Source organism: Vombatus ursinus, unplaced genomic scaffold (genome assembly GCF_900497805.2).
Source record: "Vombatus ursinus unplaced genomic scaffold, bare-nosed wombat genome assembly UNPS02000749.1, whole genome shotgun sequence".
NCBI classification, from domain to species: Eukaryota; Metazoa; Chordata; class Mammalia; order Diprotodontia; family Vombatidae; genus Vombatus; species Vombatus ursinus.
Window position 1 is genome coordinate 22,556,999 of NW_020940527.1, and position 27,823 is coordinate 22,584,821.

At 44.8% G+C, this 27,823-nt stretch overlaps 1 protein-coding gene across 2 annotated transcripts in view; it reads right to left on the bottom strand.

Annotated features, from left to right (window-relative positions):
* Nucleotides 1–314: 314 nt before the first annotated feature.
* OGDHL (oxoglutarate dehydrogenase like) overlaps nt 315–27,823 on the bottom strand; it is a 62,142-nt gene continuing 34,633 nt past the window's right edge. For both annotated transcript variants that reach the window (XM_027859493.1, XM_027859485.1), the window contains 16 exons: nt 26,841–26,931; nt 26,052–26,231; nt 25,579–25,707; nt 24,496–24,675; nt 23,418–23,570; nt 22,531–22,633; nt 21,750–21,878; nt 18,583–18,733; nt 12,760–12,887; nt 11,086–11,264; nt 7,767–7,838; nt 7,059–7,184; nt 5,077–5,149; nt 2,797–2,960; nt 1,903–2,054; nt 315–1,058 (listed from right to left, as the gene is read on the bottom strand). In XM_027859493.1, the coding sequence (XP_027715294.1) occupies nt 935–1,058; nt 1,903–2,054; nt 2,797–2,960; nt 5,077–5,149; nt 7,059–7,184; nt 7,767–7,838; nt 11,086–11,264; nt 12,760–12,887; nt 18,583–18,733; nt 21,750–21,878; nt 22,531–22,633; nt 23,418–23,570; nt 24,496–24,675; nt 25,579–25,707; nt 26,052–26,231; nt 26,841–26,931 (2,134 nt within the window). In that variant the 3' untranslated portion in view covers nt 315–934. The remainder of the gene's footprint in view (nt 1,059–1,902; nt 2,055–2,796; nt 2,961–5,076; nt 5,150–7,058; nt 7,185–7,766; nt 7,839–11,085; nt 11,265–12,759; nt 12,888–18,582; nt 18,734–21,749; nt 21,879–22,530; nt 22,634–23,417; nt 23,571–24,495; nt 24,676–25,578; nt 25,708–26,051; nt 26,232–26,840; nt 26,932–27,823) is intronic.

Consider the following 27,823-nt stretch of genomic DNA (forward strand, 5'->3'; position numbering starts at 1 on the left):
ATCTACTAAGGGGTAAAATCAACAGAAGGCAAGAACAGAGATGTCAAGAGATCTTTCAACATCTCACAGATCCTGCATCTCAGAGGGTGAACTCTGAAAGCCCAGAACATGTTTCTGTCCTTTTTAAAAGGAAGAGGACAGCTTCTTGTTTATATTCCTCTTCCAGTCAGTTCAGTAAATAAACATTTATTAAGCACCTACTATTTGCCCAGCACTGAGAAATACACACGGATGTACTCTCTGAGAGAGAGAGAGAGAGAGAGAAAGAGAGAGAGAGAGAGAGAGAGAGAGATTGATTGAGAATGGCAAGGAGATCTGTTTCACCATTGTTTATTTCTACATTAATTCTGTTTTCTACTTTGGTACACATTGAGTCCTGGGCACACTGATCACAGGGGTAGACAAACTTCATATTATGTGGCCCTGTAAAACAAGGCACCAAAAAACCCAAATGCTCTAGCATTACTTAGCTTCACCCAGGTTTTATTGCTGAAATTCCCATTTAGAAGAACACAAAATAATATTTTCCTTTCATCTACTGCTTATTCATTTAATCACATCGGGCCACAAAAAAAGGGCAAGAGACAGGCAGGCTGGTCTCGAAGAACCAGTCATTTCAATTGGCTTCAGAAAAAGATCCTAATTAAGTAGGCAAGAAGAGAACCCAGAAGGTCAGAGGGAAGAGGCAAAGCTGTGTTGTTAGCCCTGAATGAAACCCCAGCCCAAGGTCCTTTTCTGTCTGCACCTGTTCAGATCTCTCTTCCTTCTTCAGGGCCTCAATATAAATAGGAAAATATCCACCCCACAAAAGGCTGGCCCTCTATCCACTTCCTGTGTTTCCTTGAGGTCGTCTCAAAATCTTTGGAAGCCACTCTGTCCCATCATCACTCAGTCACCCCAAAGGAGAGAGACAGGGCAGTCCTGTCTGTCAATTCTAAAATGTCTTTCCCTCGAACGCCTCCAGGTTGAAGGCTGTGTCCAGGAACTTTTTCAAAGTCACCAGGTGAGTATTTTTGTTTCCTGTGGCAGCTGCAGCAGCTGGGTCACGACCAACATACCTGGAGGACAAGAAACCAGCGATTACCCCCCAGCAGCTGCTTGAGGTAGGAAGTCTAGGGAGAACAGCCTTCAAAGGAGATGCAATCTAGAAAATCTGCTTCCCACATTGTGATGTCAGAACTGACTATTACAATACAGATGTGGTCTGACCAAGAGTGCAGTGGGACTCTTCATCACCTGTTTATTCCCAGACATCGTGATGCTCTTAAAATAACCAAAGATCAGCTGCCTTTTGGCAGTCACATCTCATCATTGATTCAGATTGAACTTGTAGTCACTAAGAACTCTAGATCTTTATCAAGAGAACTGCTGCCTAACTACTTCTCCATACCCAACCTTATATTTGTGAAGTCCATCTCTTAAACTCAAGTACCAGATTTTACTTTCATCCCTAATGAATTTCATCTCGTGAGATTCAGCCCCATGTTCTCAGCTGTCATGATCTTTTTATAGATTTTGACTCCATCATCCAGTATGGCAGCCACCCCTCCTACTTTTGAGTCACCTGCAGAGTTGTTAAGTCTCCTGATTCTCTGGTCTATTGTACTTTCTACCCCCACTGAAGCTGTTTCAAACTCCTTTTCTTCAAAATATGACCCCCATTCTTCAAGATCAAGTTTTACCAAGAATTCCCCCAATGGATGCAGCCCACAGTAACCTCTCCGTTCTCTGCCCTCAAACCAGGCCCAAGGGTCCGAACCTCAACAACTTGGTCCTTGATGATATAAGGTCAACTTGTATTTCTCTCTACTTCTGAGTGAATTGTCAGCATGTGTGGAAACTACAGATATGAATGCCTGATAATGCCCAGCCCACTGCCCAACACTCATGCTGTTGCCATACCATATGGGCCGAGACCGGCTGACAGTGAGGAACCGAGGGCTGATGTAGTCATAGTAGCCCATGTTTTTGTGTTCTTCCTGACACCAGATGAGTTCAGCAGTGGGGTATTTTTCGATTTCTTGTTTTATGAGGTCAAAGGGGAAGGGAAAAATCTGTGGGAGAGGAGCACACAGCCAAAGAAGAGAGAAGGGTTAAAAAACAAACAAACACCCTCTTCTTATTAGCAGTGATAAGGCAAAGTTACTAGCAAAATGCAATTGACTATCGTTCCCCCACTATGTGGTTCTATGTGGTCTAAACATCTCCCATTCACTCTACACACACATTCCTGCTGGCCTGAGGCGGGCTACCTTCATGCTGACCTGTCTTAGCAGCCCAGTGACACAGCAGATGGGCTTACAGTCATGAAGACTTGAATTCCAATCTAGCCTCAGTCACCACCAGCTGCGTGACCCTGGGCAAGTCACTTTTGGGGAGTAATAAAATGGGGATAATAATAGCACCCCCCAGGGTTGTTGTGAGAATCAAATGAGATGATATTTATAAAGCGCTTTGCAAATTTTAAAGTGCTCTATAAATAACTTGCTATGATTTTCATCTTATCCAGCCTTCCTCATTTTACACCTGGGGCCCACAGAGGGGATGTGACTTACCCAAGGACACAGGAATTTAGTAGCAAAGCTAATACAAGAACCTAGGTTTCTCAGTCTAGGATTTTTTCTATTTCCTTCAAGCTGCCGGGAGGCAGGATGACAATGTTTGTGAGTGTTTTAGACAGGTGAGGAGGAGGACTAGATGCCTTTATGTAGTTCAGCCCATTTCAAGGTCTAGAGATCTACACAAGAGTGCTCCAAGACTCTTGTTAGTAGGAGGGCTGGGCCGAGGACTGCTTACCTGTTCTACCCGAGTAATAGCTACTTGCTTTTCCAGATCCTGGTTCTTCCGTTCCTTTATTAGGTCATAGTATACCTTTCCTGTGCAAAATATCAGCCGCTTCACATCCTCAGGTGCCTGGAACGCTGAGCCCGCCTCAGGAATCACCCGTCGGAAGCTGGTACCTTCAAGAAACCATCATTAATGGCCAATGTTGGTTTAAATATCAGTTGCAGAAGAGGGAGACGTCCCTGGCCCAGTGACCATGGGGACCAAGCAATGGCCCTAGACCCACACCCAGTTCCTTTCTCCCCAAGATTGTAAGCCACATGGATCTAGGAGCTGCCAGAGGTGGCCTCCAGGTGGCAGGCCCCTGGAAACCAGACAGAGGGAAAAGAGATAAGGGAGCAGATAGCATATAAAAGAATAAGGGAAAGAAACATACCAAGATATCTACAGAATACAACCATGGGTCTTGTCACTTTGTGACAAAAGAGGTAAGGGGACAACTTTTGCTGTGAATCCTCAATTTGAGCCTCAAAGATTTCTTCTTTGGTTACTAATGACAGAAGTCTCTTTCTCCAGCCATTCCAGACCCATTTTTTTTTTTTTCAAATATGATACCCATCCTTCAAGACCTAGTTTTACAAAGGATTTCCTAACAGATTCATTCCACGTCTTTCTCTGCCCTCTCACCAGCCAGCCCGAAGGGGAAGAATCCCACAACTTAGTTCCTGATGATATAAAGTCAACTTTTATTTCTCTCCAGACATTTTGGAGGGACATGGTGGTCTTGACCCCCCTGCTGAAATGGAAGCTTCTTTCGAGCAGTGGCCCAGCCTTCTGTTTCTCTCATCTAATTCAATTTAATTTAGTTCAACAAGTATTTACTAAGCAGCTACTGCACGTGCCAGGCACTGTACGAGGGTCCAAAAGACAAAACAAAATAGGTCTACATACTGTTCTTACTTAGTCATTTAAACCTCTCTGAAATTCAGTTTCCTCATCTGTAAAAGGGATGAGTTGGGCCAGCTGACCCATGAGCTCTCCTCTGGCTCTCCATCTGTGGTCCTGTAATGTCCCACAGATGCCAGCGTGGATGTGCACATAGCACTAGGCACTCAGATTTTTGTTGGTCACATTGCCAGACTCCCGGTTCTATTAGGAAAGGGGAGTCTTAATCAGCATACAGCCATACACAACAATCCAGCAAAGAAGCCCTGAGATTACACCAGAAAACTTCCAAATAACTTTCAATACAAATAGAGATAGACCTGGGGGTTACCAACAGCCCCTGGAAGAAAGGTTTCCAGATCCTTTGAAAATGTAATTGGAATGTCACAGCCGATCCAAAGCTACCCTCCCAACATACACCAGGCCTTCCCCATTAATAACACGTCCAGTAAGCTGATGTCAGCAACAATTAATAAACCCGTTACCAGGAATCATTATAGCTCTTAAGGGACCTGAAGAACATTTATCAAGGGACTCAGGGGTCAAACAGAGCATTCTCATTGACATCCTCCTTTAGCTTAGTCAGGAGCATTGCACATTGGGCCAGCAAGAGAGAGGTGACCCCCAGGCCAAGAAGATAAAGAGAGCAAGAGGAATGCTTATCTTGCCCAAAGACAGGATCTTTCCAAAGCCCCGGCTTCCCATGCCCTCTTCAGCTTGGATGGCTTCTGCTCTTCTCCCAGGTAGGACTGCCATCCCTTTCTCTGACTCTCTGAAGCCTGCACAGCCTTCAAGGATTAATTCAAATCCTGTCTCCTCCGTGAAGCCACTCACTAATCTTTGCCTTCTCTAAATTCCCACAGCACCCACTGTCTGGGCTGCTTGTTTGGCCCTGGTGTTATCAGTATCTGGTATGAGTGGTCCTATGTAACAATTTGTAGGCTGACTTTTTTTCCTCTTGCTAAGGGGTAAAACCCTCTTGGGATACAACCTTGAGCAGTGAACAGGGGCATTCTATGGCAAACTCAAGCAATCATCTTTCCTGTTTGCTCATTTTATAGACCCACGAGAACTCCTCTCACCAGCAGAAGGCTCTGCACAGGCTGACATCCTTCTCTCCATCTCCTGGCCACAGCCTGGGAGAGCCATCATGACCCCAGGAGCCCGGATCACCTCTGGGGATTCTGAAATCCTCTAGAGGCACTGAGCTGGCCACATTGCCAACGTGCAGCAGCATGTCCTCGGGATCCTGGTGGCAGGGCACATCATGCACACCCCCAATCCCGTCCATCTTCAAGGATACCTGACAACTTTCCCCTCCCTCATTCTCTGAAGAAGGGTGCTTACCAGACACCATCTCATCAAAGCTGGACCTGGCCTCAGGGTGCCGCAGTAAGGACTTGGGAGTAAAGATGATCAGCTGGAAAAGAAGTGTTGTGAAGGCTAAGTGGTGCAATGGATAGAGCCCTGGGCTTGCAGTAAAGAAGACCCGAGTTCAAATTTGGCCTCAGATACTTCCTAGCTGTGTGACACTGCGCAAATCACAACCATTATCTGCCTCAGTTTCCTCAACTGTAAAATGGCCATAATAACAGCACCTGCCTCCCAGGGTTGTTGTGAGGAACAAATGAAATAATATTTGTAAAGCACTTAGCACAGTGCTCAGAACATAGCAGGTGCTTTTTAATACTTATTCTCTTCCCTTCCTCCTCCCCCATTTCCCACCCCAATCTGGTTGAGTGGAAGAGGGGGTCCTGCTCCCCATATCCCAATGGCACATGCTGTACTTGGACTGAGATGAAAAGTTTTCAAAGCACATTCACACAAATTGTATCTCAAGCAAGGTAAGGAAGTGAAGTAGTACTTTACAAAGGAAGAAACTGAGGCCCAAAGAGATTCAGTGACTTCTTGCCCAATGTCACACAACAAGTCAGTGAAGGAGCTGACATTAGAATCCAGATCTCCCAACCATTGTTCATCCCACTATCTTCCATCCCTTTGGGGTAGAGGACAAAGTCTCCCCTGCCCCTCCCCAAACAGAACTTGGCTAGGACCAGTCCAATGACATATCCTCCTCTGTTCACAGCCTAAGCCTCCGAATGAGCGGCATCATGACGGGAGAACATGAAGGCCAATCTCAAACACTATACAGGTTGACAGCCAAGGTCAAGGCTATTCCATGGAATTTTCAGGAGTGGGAATTACAAATCCCTTTCCTTCCAACTTCCTACCCACCTTCTCCAGCCGTGAGGCCTAAGGGCAGGAAGTTGAGCCAAGGGAGAAATCAGCTTTAATGTTCCGTGAGTCTAATTAATTCTTCTGGACCTCTACAAACCAGCAAAACGCAATCAGTTCTTCTTGCCCCGCTACCATTCTATGTGGCCTAAAATGTCTGCCATTTACACCTCAGAAATCAAGAGGCACTAGAAATCAGGGCTTGATTTCATTGTTCGGTTGATTGTCTAGACCTAAGAAAGTGAAATGTTAATAACGCACATGAAATTTAAACATTGTGTCATGTCTACAGAATTTTCTTTTTGAGAGAGCTGGTGGTTAAGCATTTGCCAGCACACTTCTGACTGCCTTTGTAACCACACTGTTGTGAAAATGAAATGAGTTAATGGATGTGAAGACCTTTTGCACTTTACAATTGCAGCAAGGTATTATTATGTGAGGGGGACACTCATACTCTATCAACAGCTTTATTCCAGGCAGGAGTTTATCTTCTCTCTTCCCTTCCTTCCTTCCCCAATGACAGTATAATAAAAGAAAAGATTGATCAGGGCAGGCTGGGGATAATTCCAGAGGAATTCAGGGCAAGCTCCTAAGGGAAAAACCAGGTTATCAATTCCGCACCAGCTAGATACGTTTCTTCAAGCCCAATAAAACACAAGACCACTGAAACGGAATCCGGTGTCATTATAAAGACCAAGCTTGGCCCCAAAGAAAAAATGAGAAAATGAAAACTCCCTCCCTCCTTTGCAGAGCTGAAGGACCATGGGGGGAACATTTTTTACACTGTCAGATTCAGCTGATACATTGGTTAGTTTTGCTGAACTGACCTTCCCTCCCTACCCCACCACCCGCCCCTTCCTGTTCATTCTTTTTTTTTTTTGGCTAGGGAAGGAGGAAAGGAGTATATTCAGATCTAAGAACAAAAGATATCAATAACTTAAAAAAAAACCCACAAGAACCAATAATCCCAGGTTATCCCTAGAGTTCTGAGAAACAGAATCCATCAAGGCCACAGAGATTTTCAGATGACCTTTACCACTTTAAGTTCATCAATACAAAGGGATTGGGAAAAGTCTCTGGGAGCCACGACTCACCGGCTTCCTGAAGGGGAGCAGAATCTGCCTCCTCAGCACATGGAAGAAGTTGGCAGGTGTGGAGCAGTTGACCACAATCCAGTTGCAATCATAAAGCTGTCCCACCTCAAAGTCATCACCGAACTCCTGGGAGCAGAAGATCCACCTGAGAAGCCCCACCCTGTGAGGCCCTTCTCACCCTTTATCCGGACAAAGGGGCTCCAGCTGAAGGAGCAGGAGGGGAACCTACACTTACCTCCTAAGAGGGGTCAACGAATCATCTCTCCTCATTCCCTCCCACCCCACCTGGGTTCACCTGCACCCTTCTATACTTAAACTGCTAGCCCTGGGTCTACCCTCCCTCCTATTTTTGGACTCCCCTCCCTTCCCAGGAAATCATCTCAACTCCTTCCCCAGCCAGGTCCAGGCAGAAGCAAAACCGAAAAAAATGATAGTTTGCCTTCCACGCCCCTATGTCTCTTTTCCCTTTGCCCTTCCTCATGGCATCTCATTCTTCCCCACTAGGATACTTAAGGTCCCAACTGCATAGTCTAAACAAACCCCAACCTATAGTGTCAATGGAGAAGAAGGAACCTGCTATCCCTATCGATTCACCAAATGGCAGGAATCATAGACCCTGGGAAGGAAGGAAACCCACTGGTCCCCAATGGCCAAAAATGCCCCAAGGAGTAAAGAGAGGCAGAGTAGCCATGGGGGATCATGACTTACCGGATAGGCATCTGAATCATCATTGCTCATTTGTAGGAACCTCTCCGGTCGGGCAGAGGAGTGTTCAGGGCCCTGAAAATGAGTCATTCATTCACCTATGACTTACTAAGCACTAGCAGGTACTGAGCTGTCTGTGTCTGTTTGGAGGGAGGGGCTCACTATAGTCTCTGGGAGAAAGGCTGGTCCTTGACCAGAAGGAGTTTATAGTCTAGATAAGAAACAACAACAACAAACAATAATAATAATACTATAAAGCTGCTGCTAATAATAATAATAGCACTTTAAAGTTTGCAAAATGTTTCGCGTTATTTCATTTGATCTTCAAAACAACTTTGTGAGGTAGCTACTGTTGTTATCCCCATTCTACAAATGAGGAAACTGAGGCTCAACAAGGTTAAGTGACTTGCCCGGGGTCACACAGCTAAGTGAATGTTGGAAGCAGAAGTATTGCATTTAATGTCAGGAAGACCCCAGTTTGTAATCCTACCTCACATACTTATTAGCTGTGTGACCCTGGCGAAATCATTTAGCCTGTTTCCTCTTCTGTAAAATGAGGATAATAATAGTTCCATCCTCACAAGGTTGTTCTAAGAATCTGTCAGTCATTCAGTTAATAAATATTTGTTAAGCACCTACTATGTGCAGAAACTGTGCTAAATGCCAAAACAAAAGACGGTAAGCTCTCAACGAGCTCCTAACAGGTGAGTAGATATGCTCTGTGGACAACAGACAAGATGTAGACAGGATAAAGTGGGAATAAGTAACAGAGGGAGGGCACCCAAATTAAGGGATAACAAGTGACTAAAGACATGTGAAGGCCTTTGCAAACCTCACAAAGTGCTCTACGAAGGCTAGCTATCAGCAACAGAGTCTCAGGACCCAACAATGGAATATGACAACATACAATGAAAGGCAAAATTGTGTAGGACCAACCAGTGGGAGGGAGCTCAGAGAAGACAGATTAACAGTCCCTAACTGGGCCCATTGAAGAGGGCCTCATGGGTTGGAAGCGGGTAGAGGGAGGTTAAGGTAGAGAGGAACAGAGTACAACGGTACAAATAAGATGGATGTGTGGCAAAACAGTGAGTTGAAGTGTGATCCCAGTATGTCATTTCTCCATGTCACTTGCATTCGTTCTGGCCAGAGAAGACAGAGCTAAATGTTTCAGAGCCCAAGCTCTGTACCAATGTCCCCAAACCTCTCTACCACCACCAAATCCTACCACCTCCAACACCCATTCTGTCAATGCCATCCAAGAATAACCTGCCTTATTGGTTCAAGCTTCAGTGAAACACAGAAGCTCCATTCAAACATCAATAAGCCTCACCAAGTAGGTACCAACTAGTGAACCCACCCTCCCCTCATGACCTCCTCTAGCATTCCCATCCCTCTAGCAGGGATGGGAATCACTGAATCCAAAGAATTTCCCCTAATCTGTGGAAACCTAAGACAAGGGCTCTTAACCTGGGGGTTGATGAACTTGTGTGTGTATATATCAATATATATGTGATTTGTACCCATGTGTATATATCTATATATATAGATATATATACATATACATGTATATACATATATATTTACAAACTATTTCAAGATGTTTCCTTTGTAATCTTATGTATTTTATTTTATGCATTTAAAAACATGCATTTTATACACTAAAAACATGATTTTCTCATGAGAAGGGCTCTAGACACCAGACTGCCAAAGGAGGCCATGATTCAAAGAAGGCTAAGAACCCTTGCCCTAGGACAGATGCTTCCAACAAGGGAGCAGAAAAGGGAATAAAGCCGAAAGTCCAATTTGTCTCCTGATCAATCAATTGGGAGCCATCCTTGGAGTCTCCGAGGCCCTCAGCAGAATCACATTTTCTGTCTCCTGTTCCCATTACCAGATTGAGCTGGGAGGGCAGAGTACAGGGTGAAGGGATAGGAAGCCTCCCCAAAGATGTTTTCCTTTCCCCAACATTCTCCTCTTTCCACTGCAGCCTTTGTAATTGTTATTTTTATGGGTATTCTTAAAGGAGGTCATCAGAGAAATATTTAATTGCGAGGGGGGAGAAAGGTGAGCTGGGGCAAAAAAAAAAAGGTTGGGGGGGGGCAGTGGTTGATGGACAGACCACACGTATCACTGGTATCCAGGAAATATCAAGGAATAGAAGAAGGCCCACAGTACAATATGGGCAAGGATGGAGGGTTTGCACTCAGCATGACTGAAGGGTACACCTTGTTCACTGAGATCACAGATCTATCAAAGCACTAAAGTGCTCATGTGTATACAGAAAGAGGTTATATATGTTCCATAAAAATATAGTTTTATATATATATATATATATATGTATGTGTTGTGTTATATATAGTTACATGTGTATTCTTGTTATGTAAATGTAGTCCATTATATAGTCATATATGATATAGTTATATAGAAACATAGTTACATAGAAAATTATACATTATGTTACATATAGTTAAATGTTATATAATCATGCATAACATAATATAGTTGCTATGTATAAAATTGTTATATCAATATAGTCACATATAATGTGATATATATAATAATATATTATATAATTGTAATAATGTAACACATAGCTACATATAATATGATAATGCTATATATCAATAGCAAGATACGATATATGCTATTATATCAACAGTCACATATAATACATACTATATGTTACATAATGTATAATTATATATTATAACACATAGCTACATATAATACTATGAATCAATAATATAATATATGCTATGTATGTCAATATAGTCACATTATATACAAAGTTACATATATCTGCAGTTATATACAACTTGTATATAACTATAACATATATAAATATATGTATATAATATATAAACATAGTTATGTTTTTCTTTAGGGAAAGATATCATTATAGGGGTATACATTATATGTTTACTAAATAGATGAGGGAAAAAAACCCAAAACACCTTTCATGCAGAATGGGATAGGGACTTTGATTTCAGTGGTAGAATGAACTCCTAGGTGATGAAATTCCCCTTACCAAATCACTTTCTCTGCAACTTATAGTCTTAGTGCTAACTATATCCTGAAAGATTAAGTGAATTGCCTACGGTCGCACTGCCTATTATGTCAGAGGTAGGAAGGTTTTAAGGCTGGCTTTCTAGTCTCTACCAAACACTGTCTTTCATGCAGTTATTATAGGGTTTGTGAACTAATCTATGATGAAAAGAAGCCATGAGTGAACATATGCTCCATTGTGGTCTCTAACAAGCCCTTGCCATGGTCCCTTCCCCTCCCCTGCCCCCCCAATCCCACCTGGACCCAGATGCCTTACCATGCCCTCCATGCCATGGGGGAGGAGCAACACGATGCCGTTGTGGCGTACCCACTTGGCCTGGCCACAACTGATGAACTGGTCGATGATGCACTGAGCGGTGTTATAGAAGTCACCAAACTGGGCTTCCCAGCACACAAGGGCATTGGGACTGGCCATGGCAAAGCCAAGCTCAAACCCTAAATATCAGTGACATGAAGAGACAGTCACCAGAGGAAGCCCCACCATCCCTTTCCTTGCTCTTCCCTAACCTAAACTTCCCATCAGGTCCTGCTCTAGCCCCTTCTGCTAGCAAAGGAATAGATTCTCAAACCCAGTGGCTATCAGTGACCCTGACCTCAAGGCTCTAACTCACTGGTGAGCTCATTTCAAAGAGGCATCCATTTGTGCAAATGGATAAGTTACTGAAGAACATCAGTTACACCTGAAGCACATGCTTTGGGGCCGGGTGTCAGCCAGGTAGATTAGTTACACACCAGGGGCTGCTTCAGGCCCAGCCCCAAGCCTGTGTCTGCAGGCAAAAAAGCAGCAGAGCCTTGTGCAAAGTTCGTTCCCTTTCTAAAACAGATGTCAGTTCTCCCATCCTGGCTTAGCACAGCACACCTGCAGCTCTGACCTCCCCCTTCCCCTCCCCATCAACCTCTTCTCTTCCCTGGGGACTCAGGCTATGAAATACCCAGCTTGGTCAGGCCACTTGCCAGCTTGGCCTGATATCAAAAAATCCAGGGTAGCCATCCCCAAACATAGGTCAATAACACGGACCAGGCTGCCGAATAGCTGGACACACCTTTACATATTGAAAGTGAATGCCTGACCATGCTTCACTTAGGGGAAAGAGCCAGGAGAGCAAATCCAGCCAGCTATGGGTCTGGCCCCTGCAGATGGGAAAGTCTGTCTATCAGGGTCACTATTAGCAGCAAGCCCACTCCCCAAGCACTTACTCATTTCCAGATGTGTGTCTACGTGCTCAAGGGCACATGCATGCACTCACACATGTGGACATGGTTGTGTGTAAGGGAAATCTACAAGGGTGGAGGAATCTGGGAAGGGAAAGACAATACTGGAATAGATTTTTTTTTAAACAGTGTCAACTCTCAACTTTGTCTAGGGGTAGCTTGGTGCTGGATCATCAGATCAGCAATTGAGAGGCAGAAGGGGCCTCAGAGGCTGGTCCATCCCCCTTCATTTTACAAATGAGGAAATCTGAGAAGTCACCAAAGTCACAAGACAGGAACTGAACTGAGATCCCCCAATCCTAGAACCAGGGCTCAATCTACTATACCATACTAAGGACTGGGGAATAGACTAGAACATCTCATAAAAACAACTCTAGCTAGAGATGGGTAATTGATACTCTATCCTCTCCAGACTTATTATCTTTCCCTCTCTAAATCAGTTCTGCCTTCAAACTTCCTTATTTCTATTAAGGATAATACCATTCTTCTACTGATTCAGGCTGAAAACCCCAGTGTCTTAGATTTTTCCCACTCCTGCCCGCGTCTTCTACCCAAACAGTTGCCAAATTCTGTCAAAAGCACTTCCAACAATCTTTTGGTTCCATCTCCACAGTGGCTTACAATATCCCATAGTGACTACTGCAATGCTTCCTAACTGGTCTCCCCACCTCCAATACCCCATTCCGACAGCTCATCCCAAGCAAGAGCCCAGACCCACCCAGGACTCCATATTCTGAGAGGGAGCTGTTGCACACAGTGTAGGGGGCCTGGTCAGGCCAGAGGTGATTCATAGGGACACACGTCCTCCGGTCAACATCCTGGTCATGTAGCACATGGTGCCGGTGACTGCAAACAGAAAGAAACAGAACGGGATGTTGGCGACCAAATATGTCATTTTTTTTCTGTCTTCTCATCCAACTCATTTTCAGGGCTGGAGATGTGGCAAGTCATCAAAAGATGCTCATTGAACACTGTCTCCAGAGATTTTTCTTTACTCCTCAGTGTCTCCCACAAACATGGAATGGATTCCCTGGATGGAGTGGATGGAATCCCCTGGCCTCAGGAAAGCTAGCTGCTAGCATGTCACCATTTCCGCCTCACCACTGGGAAGGCTCCTTGTACAAGGGAGTTAGAATCAAATCTACCATGGTTATAAGACCACAGAGGTCAAATGCATTTACCTTCAAGACCCAATTAGTCTCTTACCTTCTCCAGGAAGCATTCCCTGAGCTTCCCACTATCACGGGCAATCTACACTACCCTTCACCCAATACTTTTCCCATGTCATGCTGCCTCCAATAGACTATAAGCTTCTTTAAGGTACATGGTATATCCTATACGTAGGATCATAAATTCAGAGATAGAAGGGATGATGAATAGGGCCCCAGAGAAATGAAGTAACCTACCCAAGGTCACACAGGTAGAGAAAGGCAGAGGCAGAAATCTGAACCCAAATTTGCTGATTCCAAATATAGCCCCCTTTTCCATCGTGCCATGCTGACATCTTTGTATCTCCTCCTCTCCCAACCTCTACTCCCTTCTCCCTATTTTTCCTCCACCCAGTGCTTAGCATAGGAGTTTCATTCAATCAATAAGTGTTTATTAAATGCCTACTATGTGTCAGGAGCTGTGCTAGGCACTAGGGATACAGAAAATGGCAAAAGACAGTCCCTGATCTCAAGAAGCTCAAAGTCTAATGAGCAGACAACAGGAAAACAATTCCATACAAACTACACACACACACACACACACACACACATATGATCCAAATGGAGAAAAATCAACAGAAGGGAGGCAGTAGAGTGAAGTCAGTTCAGAAACAGATTCTTGTACAAGAAGAGACAACGGGCCCTCAACTGCTACGGTCCGACCTGACAGAACAGAATAGCTAGACATACTTGTGGCTAGCTGGACCAGATTGCCCAAAGAGTATTGATGTATGCCTCAGAGCTTTGGACTCAAGACCCTGTTGTCCTCAACATTTTTCTCCCTGCCTTATATGAAGACAAAGAAGGCATGCCTATTAAATCTGCAGATCATAGGATTATGGATTTGGAGGTGGATTTGGAAGTCATCTACACCAACCTCATTGTTTTACAGTTGAGGAAACAAGCCTATAAAAGTCAAGTAGGAAGGAAAGCAAGAAAATCTGCATTTATTAAGCACCTACTATATGCCAGGGACTGTACTAAGGGCTTTGTAAATATTATCTCATTTGATTCTCATAAGCACCCTGGGAGGCAGGTGCTATAATCATTCATTTTACAATTGAGGAAACTGAGGCAGAGAAGTGACTTTCCCAGACTTACACAGCTAGGAAATGTCTGAGGCTAGATTTGAACTCAGGTCTTCTGACTCCAGGCCCAGTGCTCTATTCATTGCACCACTGAACTGCCTCTAGTCACCTGCCCACAGGCAGTAAGTAGCAGAGCTGAGGTTCGAACCCAGGTTCTACAAGTCCTGCTCCAGCCCACTCTCTACCTTGTCATTCTGTATTTTTTCCTGAAGAGCTGAATGAGGTTGGGTATTAAGCACCGGGCAGCTAGGTGGAGCAATGGATAGGGCTAGAGTCAGGAAGACTGAGTTCAAATCTGGTCTCAGACACTTACTAGCTGTGGGACCCTAGGCAAGTCATTTCACCCCATTTGCCTCAGTTTCCTCATCTGTAAAATGAACTAGAGAAGGAAATGGCAAACCAGTCCAGTATCTCTGCCAAGAAAATCCCAAATAGGGTCGTGAAGAGTTGGACGTAACTGAAAACAAGTGCACAACAAAATTTAGCACTTAGGGTCATTATATATGGACTGGATGACCCAAAAAGCTCAGGAGGCAAGCAGGCACAAGCATTTATTAAGTGCTATGTGCTAGGCACGGTGCTAAGAGCTAGGAGGGATAGAGAGCAAGAGTGCCAATGCCACCACCAAGGCTCGAGAGAAGTGGAACAGGTAATGAGAAGAACACTGGACTTGGCATCAGAGCCCAGCTCCAGGCCTTGTTCACTGCCTGACGACATCCCATCATCTCTCTGAGCTTCAGTTTCCTCCTCTGGGAAATGGGGTAATAATGTTGTGAGTACCTGGTTCCCCTGGTGGCTATGAGGAAGGCAGGTGATAAGCTGAAGGGTCAGATACACATGAGAGGCTATTGTTATTGTTACTCAAAGTTATCCTGACAGGTTGGGACAACTGAACGATGCCAATAAGCTAGGAATAACTGTTGCATCTTGCACTTTGACTTTAAAAGCCAGATGCATCTCTACGGGATGGGGGAGACCCACCTGGCAGCAACTCACATAGAAAGGATAATGTGATGGAAGCTAAGAACAGAAGAGCAGACAGAGGAGAGGGCCCCAGATGCCAGGCTAAGGAGCCTAGTCTTTATTCTGGACACCACAGCAAGTCATTTCAGGCAGGTCCATGAAGAGGCCTAGTGGGATCACGTCTGCAGCTGAGGGAGTCGAGGGTAGAACTGACAGAATCTGGCAACTATTTACAAAGGAGAGGTGAAAACAGAGCCAGAAAAGTCAGAGATGATACAGAGGCTTCTAGCCTCTGGGTGAATGGAAGCATTAGGATAACGACCAGATCTTTGTTCATTTTTGGTTTGTTTTTTCTGGGTTTTTTTAGGCATAAGGAACTCTCAGGTGAGGAAAGTCCCTCTACCAGGGCAGATAGGCACCTTCTCAGCAACTTGTTATCTTAGAAAGCTGTCAAGGGCACTGAGAAGTCAAGTGACTCGTCCAGGGTCACACAGTTGATGTGTTAGCACGTCCAAGTCTTCCTGCCTCGTCATCCAGTAAGACACATTGCCTTGTGATTAACAAGAATAGAGAAGTCAGAAGGAGCGAGGGATAAGCTTGAGGAGGAAAGATCGTCCAGAAGGGAGAAGTGTTCCAGGGTATCAAATGCCACCAAGAGATCAGGGAGGAGGAGAATGGAGGTGGGCAATTAGGAGCCCAATGGTGATTATCAAGGGAATCAATTCAGTAAAACAGAGATGTTGGCCATATTGCATGGGGTTAAGGAATAATACGATTCACTTTAATTATTGATTATTTCCTTACCTACTTAGTATTGATTTATTTATTTTAATATTACAAGGAGGCCTTCCATCCAATAAGCCGAGGAACTTAGGTGGCACAGTGAATAAAGCACTGGACTTGGAGGCAGCAAGACTGAGTTCAGATTCAGCCTCAGAAAATCACTAGCTGTCTTGGACGAGTCACTTAACTGCTGCCTGCCTCAGTTTCCTCATCTGTAAAATGGGAATAATAGCAGCACCCACCTCACAGGTTGTTACACAGATAAAATGAGTTAATATTTGTAAAGCACTTTGCAATCCTTATAGAACCACATAAACACTACCTATTATTAAGGAATGAGTGGATGGGGGAAAATGGAGGAAATCAGGTGTAGAATATTTGTTTTAGTCATTTGGCAGCAAAGCAGATGAGAGAGAGAGATGAAGTTTACTTGAAGGGGTAACTAGAGCTGCGGGAAATTGTAATTTTTTTGTTTTAAGGATAAGAGAAATTGAATTGTGTCTGTTACACCTGTGGAAAGGGGGAAATCAAAGATTCAAGGGAGAAGAGTAATTAATGGAGGAAGATCCTGGAGGAGGTGAGAGTGGATAAAAAGGAAATGCACTCAATGTAGCCCATATTGTCTCTAGGATGCCATGTAAATGTATGGTACTACCCAACAGCACAGATCCATAGTTCTGACCCTGAAGTCTTTCTTCCCATTGTACGACTATGCAGACAACTTCTTCCCTCCTCTGATTCCCCCTCACATACCTCCACCCCCTTCCATGGTCCTGTGATGCTATCAGTGAAGTCAAGGTCACCATCACATCTCCCTCATGCTCCACCACTGTTTACAAGAACAGGCAAATCAGTGCTTGGAGCAGTGACATTAGAAGCCCAAAAGACATCTAGTCTGCCCATGGCTGGAAATTTGTTTCCTTGGTACCATCTTCTACCCAAAGAGCCTTCTCTCAGGACCAACTATGTTTTAATCCTTGACTGGTCCACTCCCCATCCGTCCCCCTCTAACGCCCCAACCCTGCTGTTTAGTTCCATCTATCAGCATTACAGGAGCCCATTATCCAAACAGAGATGCCTGAAGCAATTACTATAACCCATTAGCTTCCCGAGTAATGATTGAGGCTAACTGAGTGAATCCTTCCAATATGGTCAGCTCTTTGGTCATCTGCTCAAGCAGGGAGGATTATTGGGCCCCTTGGACATTTTGGCAGCTCAATGGAGACAGCAAAGAGACTGCACACCCCCTGAGCAGAAGAGAGCAGTAGCTCTAGTTAACATCTCAGCCAGGTAATGAGCTTCCTCTTGGGAGGGGAAGGTGCCACGTGAGCACCTTAAGACCCTGTTTCAGCAAGAAAAGACTTGAGAATTGGGACAGAAGGTGAGAGAGAATGAGAGGGCAGAGTACTCAAAGGGTGATACTGCTTACTCCAGTGATTCAGGGGTCAAGAGACCTAGACTAGGAATCAGGAGTCCTAGATCTGCTACAGACAGGTATTACTACTGCCTTAGGAAAGTCACTTAACCCCTGTAGACCTCAGTTTCCTCATCTGCAAAGTGGGAACAATGATCACAGGGTTATCATGAGGATTAATGTGGGAAAGTGTCTTTAACAGATCTAAAGCACTTTACAAATATAAGGAATTATGATTATAGTAAAACCTCAGCTGTCCAGAATCATTAGGATAAAAGTAAGCTACACTTTTAAATACCAAAAATATTTTTTAGCCCTGAATAGAATTTTTTTTTTGTCATATACATTACAGAGTATGCTAGACACATAAATTAACCTTCTCTTGATGACTCTAAGTCATGATTATAATTGAGCTTTAATTCAGGAATGTTCTAGGGGGCTACTGAGATATCTATGGTTGTCTAACCCTACGCTAGACTGTCATGCTTTTAAGGGTTTTTTGTATTGGCTTTTTTTTTTTTGGCTAGGCAATGGGGTTAAGTGAGTTGCCCAAGGTCACACAGCTAGTAAGTGTTATGTGAACTCAGGTCCTCCTGAATCGAGGGCCAGTGCTCTATCCACTGCACCACCCAGTTGCCCCTGTATTGGCTTTCCATAGTTTCTGATATTACTCTCATGGGTCACTTATCACTTCTGTCAGTGTACCTAGCTGTATACCATCCCGTTTGCCCCTTCTAATCTGCTGCTCCTAATTTGCTATGGGCTGGAGCGCTAAATCATCAAGTTTATTAGAAATGTTAGCAAAGTAAGAGTTAATAGGCCTTGAATGTAGGCTCAAGAGATTCTTCTAATTATAAAGTACATGGACCTCCAGTAGTAAAGTAACATTCATTTTGGCTACTCAAGGTCATCTCCGACTACTTTCTGATTCTTAGATATGTTCTGGATAGGTGAGGTGTTACCATATTAGTTAAGATTAGGTTACTATGAACTCTTTGTCAACTGCTTTGTCATTTCCAGCTCTCATTTTACTCAAGAGAGAGGGGAGATGCCCTCCTCAGTCCTCTCCCCCAAGGACTCCTCACCTGAATGTGCCCCTCTCCACATCCTGCCCACTCAGTCGCACGTGGATCCCCTCTTTCAGAAGGGAGCCGAAGGTCATGTATTCAGCTAGCGCCCAGTCTACCATCCGACTCTTGACCAGCTTCATTCGACTTCTCAGGATACGAGAGAGGCCTGGGGTAGGGGGAGAAGGTCAGCCTGAGAGGACTAGGATGGCTTCCTCCCACAGACTCACTTCAAGGCCAGCCCAGGGTGCTGGGAAATGCCAGTACAAGCCAGCTGGACCATGGCTGAGACCATCTCTCATTCCCACATAAACAGGATTGTTTGGAGGTCACCAACCCAGGCACAGACAGGCTCTGTGGGCTAAGCAGGGGCCTCATGTTTGGGAAAGGGGAAGGGCTCTACTCCGCCTATTTCTCAGCGGAAAGAACACTGACTATGGAACCAGAGGATCTGAGTTCCAGTCTCACCTCTGACACTTACCTGTGTGACCTTATACCGAGTCACAAGCTCCCTTAGCTTTAGTTTTCTCATCTGTAAAATGAAGGTGCTGAACTCAATGGCCTCTGAGTTCCTTTTCAGTTTTAGACCTATAAGCCTATGAACATTTACTGAGTTTGCACACGCTCACTCTCTCTGATATCTTTCTCTGTACTTCATAGCCTATCTCCATCCACCTCTGACATTGTCTCCTCCATATATCATACAATGTATATATGTATACACACACACCTACATAGAGAAGAGGGGAAGAAACCCCAAAAGATCCCAAATGACAGTGAAAATAAAGCCCTACAAAAGAAATGGGATGGAATAGGACTGAACCTGCAATTCTATTGGTCCCAGATGAGGAAATTCCCTCCACCAAGGCAGATCAGCAACTCTTCTTCAATTTACAGTCTAATCAAGTTGCCTGGAGGCACTAACAGGTTCAGTGACTTTTCCAAGGTCACCAAGTTTAGGCAAGAATCAGGGGTCTCTCCAACCCCAAAACCAAGACACCAAGTCTCCTCAGACCCAGATGGAGGCAAACCAGGACCCCGAGCCTGAGAGCCCCAGAAATAACAGTGCCCCCCAGATCAGCAACCCTACTTCTCATTTGACCTCTCCAGCCATTGACCAGGGAATAAACACTTGTGGAAAGTGGACCTAAAGAACTGCCTCCTCAAGGACCTAGAAGACCTAGAAAAGAGTGTTCTCATCTCCCATATCCCTGGCACTGTAAAATGGCTAAGCATTATCCCATCCCCCAAATCCCTGGCACCATAAAATGGCTCAGCATTAGAAATGAAGGTGGTTTTATTGGTGGAAATAACATTTTTAAAAGGTACGTTCCCATCTGCTTTGCCGCTGCACTCCAAGGACCACAGTGCCTTCCCATCTTATCTGCTACTGACACCTCTCAGATGTCTTGTCTCTCCTTGGGAGAATGTGAACTCCTTGACAGCAGGTATGGTCTTGCTAGCCTACTTTTACTGCCATTTCTTTGCACATAGTAAGCACCTTTCAGGGCTTTCTTGGCAGAGATACTGGAGTGGTTTGCCATTTCCTTCTCCTGCTCATTTTACAGATGAGGAAACTGAGGCAAATAGCATTAAGTGACTCACCCAAGGTCACACAGCTAGGAAATGTGTGAGGCTAGATTTGAACTCAGTACTTTCTAACTTTGGGCCCAGCAGTTTATCCACTATGTCACCTAGTTGCCCTGCAGTAAGCACCTAATGGATGCTTTTTCATTCATTCATTCACCAGCCACGAAGTGATACAACAAGACTAATGTGGAAATATGTTTCACATGATTGTATATGTATAACCTATATCAGATTGTTTGTTGTCTTGGGGAGGGGAGAGGGAGAAAAATTTGGAACTCAAAATCTTACAAAAATGAATATTGAAAACTATCTTTACATGTAATTGGAAAATAAAATAAAATACTATTAAGTGCAAAAAAAAAAGAAAGTAGAAGTGATAGGTCTAAAGCTAACAAATCAAAAAGAAAAATAACTAAGGACTAGAAGAGACTAAATAGTTTAAAGACGGAGGTCTATGGAGATATCACTGCACAAGTGCTCTGAAGGCAGCTTTGGTCCCAGCACCCCCAGACTCCGGCAGTAGGGACGCAGTACAGAGATATAAAGTTCTCAAAGGCAAGACTCTTCCTCGTCCTATCCTTAGGCTCCAAGGAGAGCTCTCCATTGGTTTTCTACAGTACTAAAACTGTTGTCTGTTCCCAACCAGTGTGGCCCATTCCAACGTGGCCACCTCATACATCCTGCCCTCGCTCCACAGCTAGGAACCAAGTGCCTCAGGAGGTGCTGGGATAGCTGTTAATCCTCCTTAAATTAATTCTTTGAATTAGTTTCATTTGAAAATGTAATTGGAGTGTCACAGCCAATCCAAAGCCACCCTCACAAAATACACCAGGCCCTTCCCATTAATAAACACAAGGAGGCCTTCCATCCAAATAGCTGATGCCAGCAACAACTAATAAGCCCATTACCAGGAGTCATTACAACTCTTAAGGGACCTGAAGAGTATTTCTGAAGGGGCTGAGGGAATGGACTCGATGTGCTTTTCAAATTGATGTTGTGTCTTGAGTCCAGTCAAAACCACCATACACTGGGCCTCAGGAAGAGGGAAGGGATGTCCAGGTCAAGAAAACAAGAAGAGCAAAAGGAATTCTGTTCTACCCAAGGGCATGGAATAAATCTTCCTAAAACCCTGGCTTCACATGTCCATTTCTGCTTGGACTGTGATTGTGCTATTCTCCTGGCCTAGAATACCATCTATTTCTCTACCTGTCTAAGGCCTACACAGACTCCAGGGCCTAATTCAGGTCCTACATCTGGCCTGAAGCCTCCTCAGGTCTTTCTCTCCTCTGAATTCCTCCTGTTCCATCATCTGTACCATTTCCTTGGTACAGGTGTCTCTAAGTGTGGCCTGACATATTAGGCACTATGTAAACATTAATACATTATCTATTTTTTTTTCCTCCCATGCTTAAGAGAATGAACTCACTTGGGATCCAGCCTTGAGAAATGAATGGAGGGGTTTCTGTGGCAAGCTGTTACGTGACCCTAAGATGTTCTCACTGGTTAGCAGCGGGCAGTGGACAGGTGGACATCTCCTTTCCCATCCTGTGAGGAACCATGCGCTAGCCCACCATGGCCTCAGGAGCCCAGCTCACCTCCGTGGATCTTGAAATCCTCAAGGGGTACCGAGCTGGCCACATTGCCAATGTGCACCAGCATGTCCTCAGGGATGCCCGTGGAAGGGCACGTCATGCTCTTAGGTTGTCCATCCACATTGAAAAAGCCTGAAACAGATAAAACCCACAGCTGATCAGAGGTGATCTGGAGAATACAGAGAAGAAAATAAGAGGAGAAAAACCTACTTGAGCAGCAAGACCCCTGGAAATTCAGTTTCTCTGGAGTTTGGAGGCCCTAAGTACATCCCCAATACTTTTCAGGGTATTGTTGTCAGAGTTGTGACTTCTCTGGTCATTTCCTTAACCTGGCATTGAAGACCTTCCATATTTGAGCCTGTCTCATCTTCTCCTACTCTACTCCCTACCATAAACATTCTGTCCTAATCACATAGGCCTAACTGGCCCCTGAACATACTTTTGTTTTTTAAAATAATAATAATAATAATAATAATAACTGACACTAATATAGCCCTTTAAGGTTTACAATGCACATTAGATACATTATCTCATCTGATCCTCCCAGCAGTCCTGGGAGATAAGTGCTATTATTATCACCCTCATTTAACAGAGAAGGAAACTGAGGCTGATGGAGACGGATGTGCACAATGTTACACAACTAGTAAAGCATCTGGATTTAAACTTGGCCCTGACTCCAGGTCCAGCATTTTATGCACCATGAAAGCTGGCTGCCTCTAAACGTGCCCCAGAGATCACTGAGACACCACCCCCACTGTAGCCACTCTGAAGCCACCCCCTTTACCAGGCCATGGGGAATCCAGCCAGTGTTTAATATGCAGAATCTTCTCATCCTTGGACCTGGTATAAGCTTCTTCACAAATCCTATCGTACTTGGCGACTTCTTCCTATAGCAAAGATGAACATGCTCAGTGAAGACAAAGAAGGCTCGCACCCATTCCCCACAAAGACCCCAATTCCCCAGGGCCTCTGTCAGCCAGGAAACCTTCATTCTTGCCTCCCTGGGGACCCTTCTGGCTGCACACAGGGCTGGCCAAGAGCCTCAGGGGAATGTAGGACAGAAAGCAAGGCACCGTATGAGTGAGCCATGTTCTGTGGGCCACACAGCGTGCAGGCCCACTGGAACAGTGTGGCGCTAGTCTTCAAATGGTCCCTGCCTTTTTCTCCCACTCGGAGGATGTTCAAAGCACACTCCAGACTATTAACTAATTGAGCGTCCCCCAATCCCTTGTGAAATGGGAAAGGCGGAAAGGAGAGTCTGCAAATTATGAGTCTTGCCCAAGCTCACACGGTGAGCTGGAAATTCTAGGCCACATCTGATTCCTGGTGCCCCGGAACAATTCAATTTAATTTAACAAGCATTTATTAAGCACTTATTATGTGCCAGGCTCATGTGCTAAAGAAAGAGTCCTTACTCTTAAGGAATTTCTCCTGAGGGGAATATATCATGTACACAGATAAGATACAAAGGGTTTAGAGAACTCCCAAGTGAGGAAATTCTCTTTACCAATGCAGATCGCCACCTTCTCTGCCACTCATAGTCTTGGAGATTGTCCAGAGCAGAGGCTAAGTGACTTACTCATAGTCCCAGAGCCGGGGGCCTTTTTCTCCCAGTCGTCTCTCACCCCCTGGATTCCTAACCCCAGAATCTCCCCACCCTCCTCAGCCCACCTCAAACTCCTGCAGGGTGACAGTGCCCTCCGAGATCAGCTTGTCTGCATACTTCTTCAAGACTGTCGTCTGCTTGTGAATCTGCTTGTACATCAGTGGCTGCGTGAACATGGGCTCATCGACCTCATTGTGCCCACGCCGGCGGTACCCCACCTGTGGGGGAGGCTCGGTAAGGTAGGTGTCGCACCGCATTCACCAGCCAGCTCAGAAGACACATTCTGAGAGGCATACCCTAACCCCAAACACCATCCCTAGACCGCCACTGTAAACCCAAGGCAGTACTCCCCCATCCCACACAAGGATGCATGTGGATATCCTTCATAGTATATATTTATATACTATGTTACATATAGGATATATAATATTATACAGTATACCATTTAATTATAACATGATATATTAATATAATTATACATTTAGAGAATACAATACATAACATATGTAACAAATATATTATGTTATATATGTTACATACATTTTATTTCTACATAGTCAGTTTACAATTCACAGGGCACAAGAGGAATCAGACAAGCTCTGTTTGCTTGGGAGAATGACAGTCTAATTACCTCTTGCCTCTCTGTATAATCTAATTTCCTTGAAGGCTCAGTTCAAGCAGTACCATCTACTATATAAGGCCTGTCTTATGTCCCTCCCCTCTCCCCCATACTCCCATTTGGTAGGAGAGATAGCTCAGTGGCACCAATAGCTGAGAGATCTTCTTTTTTCTAAGGCTAGGGCTCCGAGTGCAAATTATCTGCCTCAGATACTTACTAGCTGTGTGACCTTGGACAAATCACATAGCCTCTTCTGCCTTAGTTTCCTCATCTGTAAAATGAGGATGTTGGACTCAATGTCTTCTGAGGTCCCTCCCAACTCTAATTCTATGATGTTGAGGCTTCAGAGCCATGTTCTTTCCACTCTACGTTGCTGTCTTCCTATATCCCTCATCAGGGGAAGCCTCATCAGAGAGGGAGGCTTCCTCTACGCCAACTCCACCAACCATCCCAAAAACATTCTCTCTCCCTCTCTCTCTCTCTCTCTCTCTCTCTCTCTGCCCAACCTCTCATCTGGCTCTCACCAGGTCTACGACAACATCCTTGTTATAGGTGTTTCTCCACTCGGCAGCCACGTTGCAGACGTGCATCACGGCCTCAGGGTCATCCGCATTCACATGGAAGATGGGCGCATTGACCACACGAGCCACATCTGTGGGGTAGGGGGAGGAGCGGGCCATTCGGGGATCTGTAGTAAATCCGATCTGGAGACAGGAGACAATGATGAAGCTTTCTCTCCAAGAGGTTTATCTGGAGAACCAAGCACCCCCCACACAAAGACACAGTCTAGGCCAAGTGTTGTTAGATGGGCAGTCTAGAGGGTGGCTGTACCTGGTAGATTGAATGGAGATGCTGGGTATCCCATAGCCAACCAACTGTCATGCCCAGTGAGCTGACCAGTCCCAGCAAGCCAACTCTACCTAGACAGAAGGCCTGCACTGGAACATGCAGGCTATCCTAACTGACTCCATCCAGTGGGATTTGGGGTACCTGGAACCATAGAATGTTTGAGCTGGTATAGGCCCTAGAGGTCATCTAGTCCCATCTTCTCATTTTATAGTTGGGAACTCTGAGGTTCAGAGAAGGTCAGTTGGCCTCCTTATAGTCACCCAGCTAGTTAGTGAGAAAGCTGGAACTCAAATCTAGGTCTCAACGTCTAGTTTACTCTTTCCACTAAAACCTTAAGGTATCTATAGATTGTGGGCAGACTACACCTAACAAGTCAATTCCAGCTAGTTGGCCTCCTATATATAGTGGATTAGACTGTCTTCAGATGCTGGTTGGGTCAACCATGACTTTTGTTTTATTTTTCAACTGTGAATCTTAAACATTGGAGGTCAGAAACACCATCACCCAAATGACAACCGGAAAAAAAAATTTGGAGCTCAGACTACCAGTCCTTTATCTGACACCAGTTTCCTGTGTGATATTGTTCAAGACTCCCTTAACCTGTTCTGTGTATCTATTTCCCCAATGGAAAAATTGTGCAGATGGCCCAAGTACCTCTCTAGGTTTTCAAGGATGGGTCTTGGGGTAAACGAAAGACTGCCATGCCGGTCAGCTCTGGGACCGTCTGTTTTGCTTCCCCAACCTCCACCTCACCTCACCTGGTTGTTGACCACGACATGGATGGTGCCGTTGGTGGTATAGGATGGCAGGTCACTGAGATGGAAAGTCTCATATACAACACCCTGCCCCGCAAAGGCTGCATCTCCATGGACCAAAATGGACATGACCTTAGTGGAAGAGAAATCTTTGCTAGACAGATATGATTGAATCTCCTTCCATTCTGGCTCTAACCCCTGGCCCCTCTCTAGGCCTCAGACACTGACCCCATTTGACAGCTGTTTGAGCTACACACATTTCATGCAGTTTGGTATGTATCTTAAGCATCTATCCTCATCAGATTGGGGAAGGAGGTAAGGTGTGGGGACATGAGGGTTTCCAAGAGGGCTGAAGTTCCATCTTCTCCATCAAAACTCCTTTTGGTTCTTACTTACTTCCCCCATACCTATTTCCTCTCCCCCTCCATAATCCAGGAAACATGGCTCCACCAGTTTCTGCTCTAAATACCCTTTACCTTCTTGCCCTCTGTATCTCCCCGATAGAATTGTTCAGCTTTTGTCTTCCCTTGTACCACAGGGTCCACAGCCTCCAGATGGGAGGGGTTGGCCACCAAAGACAGTGCAATGTTCCTGTTTGTAACGCGGTTGATCCTCTCATGGTACATGCCTAAGTGATACTTGACATCCCCAGAGCCCTGGAAACCACAGAACATAGCAGTGAGCTTCCCCTGGCAGGTATATGGGATCAGGCATATAGGATCATGGTAGGTCAGTTTTACTCTTGAGCCTTCATAATCTCACTGTCCTCACTGGAAACACCATTTTTTGCTACAATGCTTTTCCCAGTGGAAACATGGTACCCTGTCACTGTCCCATATAGGCTAAAACTAGAACAATAACAAAGAAGTAGCTACCACCGCTGCCTGCATCAAGGATCATGGGCAAATTTATGAAACCTCATCTACTTGTCTTTCCCCGTTGGAGATGTCTCTCTTAGACAGAAAGCTCCCTGAGGCAGGGCCCCTTGGTCTAAGTCTGTACATGATGCCCAGAGAGCACTGATCCAGGTCACAAGGACCACAAAGGGAACAGTTCTAATCAGTTCCCACTATTTTATTAAGCAGATTCTTGTTTGGAAGTTTCCTAAACATTGGGGTTAAGGAAGTAGCCCCTAGGCAGAGAATACTGCCCCCAACCTCGTCCAAATCAATATCACTCTCCACTTCCCAAGGAAGGTCTGGAAAAGTAACTGGGGAGCGAAGCATATGTCTCTCCCCTGCCCCATGCCACCATCAACCACCAACCTCATCTGCTGCCTCCAACTTTGAGTCAAACTGGCAGAAAATCTGTTCGAGCTCTTTGCGGATCACGTTGGCCAAGACGTTAAGTCGGCCCCTGGGGACAGAAGATTCTCTTGTGGGAAACTCCCAACAATCTGACGTTACAAAAGGGTGTCAGTTCAGGAGGGCAGGATGGTAGGCTCTCAAAACAAAATCCCAATGTGATGACAAACAGCGTGGTAGAAAGAACCCTGGATTTCTAAGTCAGGGGACTGGGTTCAAATTCTGAATCTGCCATTCTTTACCTGTGTTTTCTTGGGCAAGTCACTTTATATCTCAACCTCAGTTTCCTCATCTGGAAAATGAAGACAATGGACTGGACCAGGGGATCTTAACCTTTTTTGTGTTATAGACCCCCTTTGGCAGCTAGATGATACAGTCAGTCAACTAGCTTTTATTAAGTGCCTACTATACACCAGGCAGTGATGTAGCACCTACTCTGTGCCAAGATCAGTGAACTCGGAATCAGGAAGACTTGAGTTCAAATACTGCCTCCTACTCTTACTAGCTGTGTGACCCTGGGCAAGTCTTCATTTAGCCTCTGTTTCCTCATTTGTAAAACAGGAATAATAACAATACTATCTCACAGGACTAAATGAGATATGTAAATGAGATAACATATCTATCTATGTGTATATATATATATATGTATTACATATACACACACACACACAAACACACACACACACACACATAGCATTTTCAAACTTTAAAGTGCTACCACACGTCAACAAGCATTTATTAGGAACCTACTATGTGCCAGGCACTGTGCTAAGCACTAGAGATGCAAAGAAAAGGCAAAAAACAACAAAAAACAAACAAACCCAAAACTATGGTCTCTGCCCTCAAGGAGCTCCCAATCTAATGAAGAAGCTCACAATGCTAGCCATTGTTATTGGTACTCTGATGAAGCCTACAAACTGCTGTTCAGAATAATGTTTGGTACC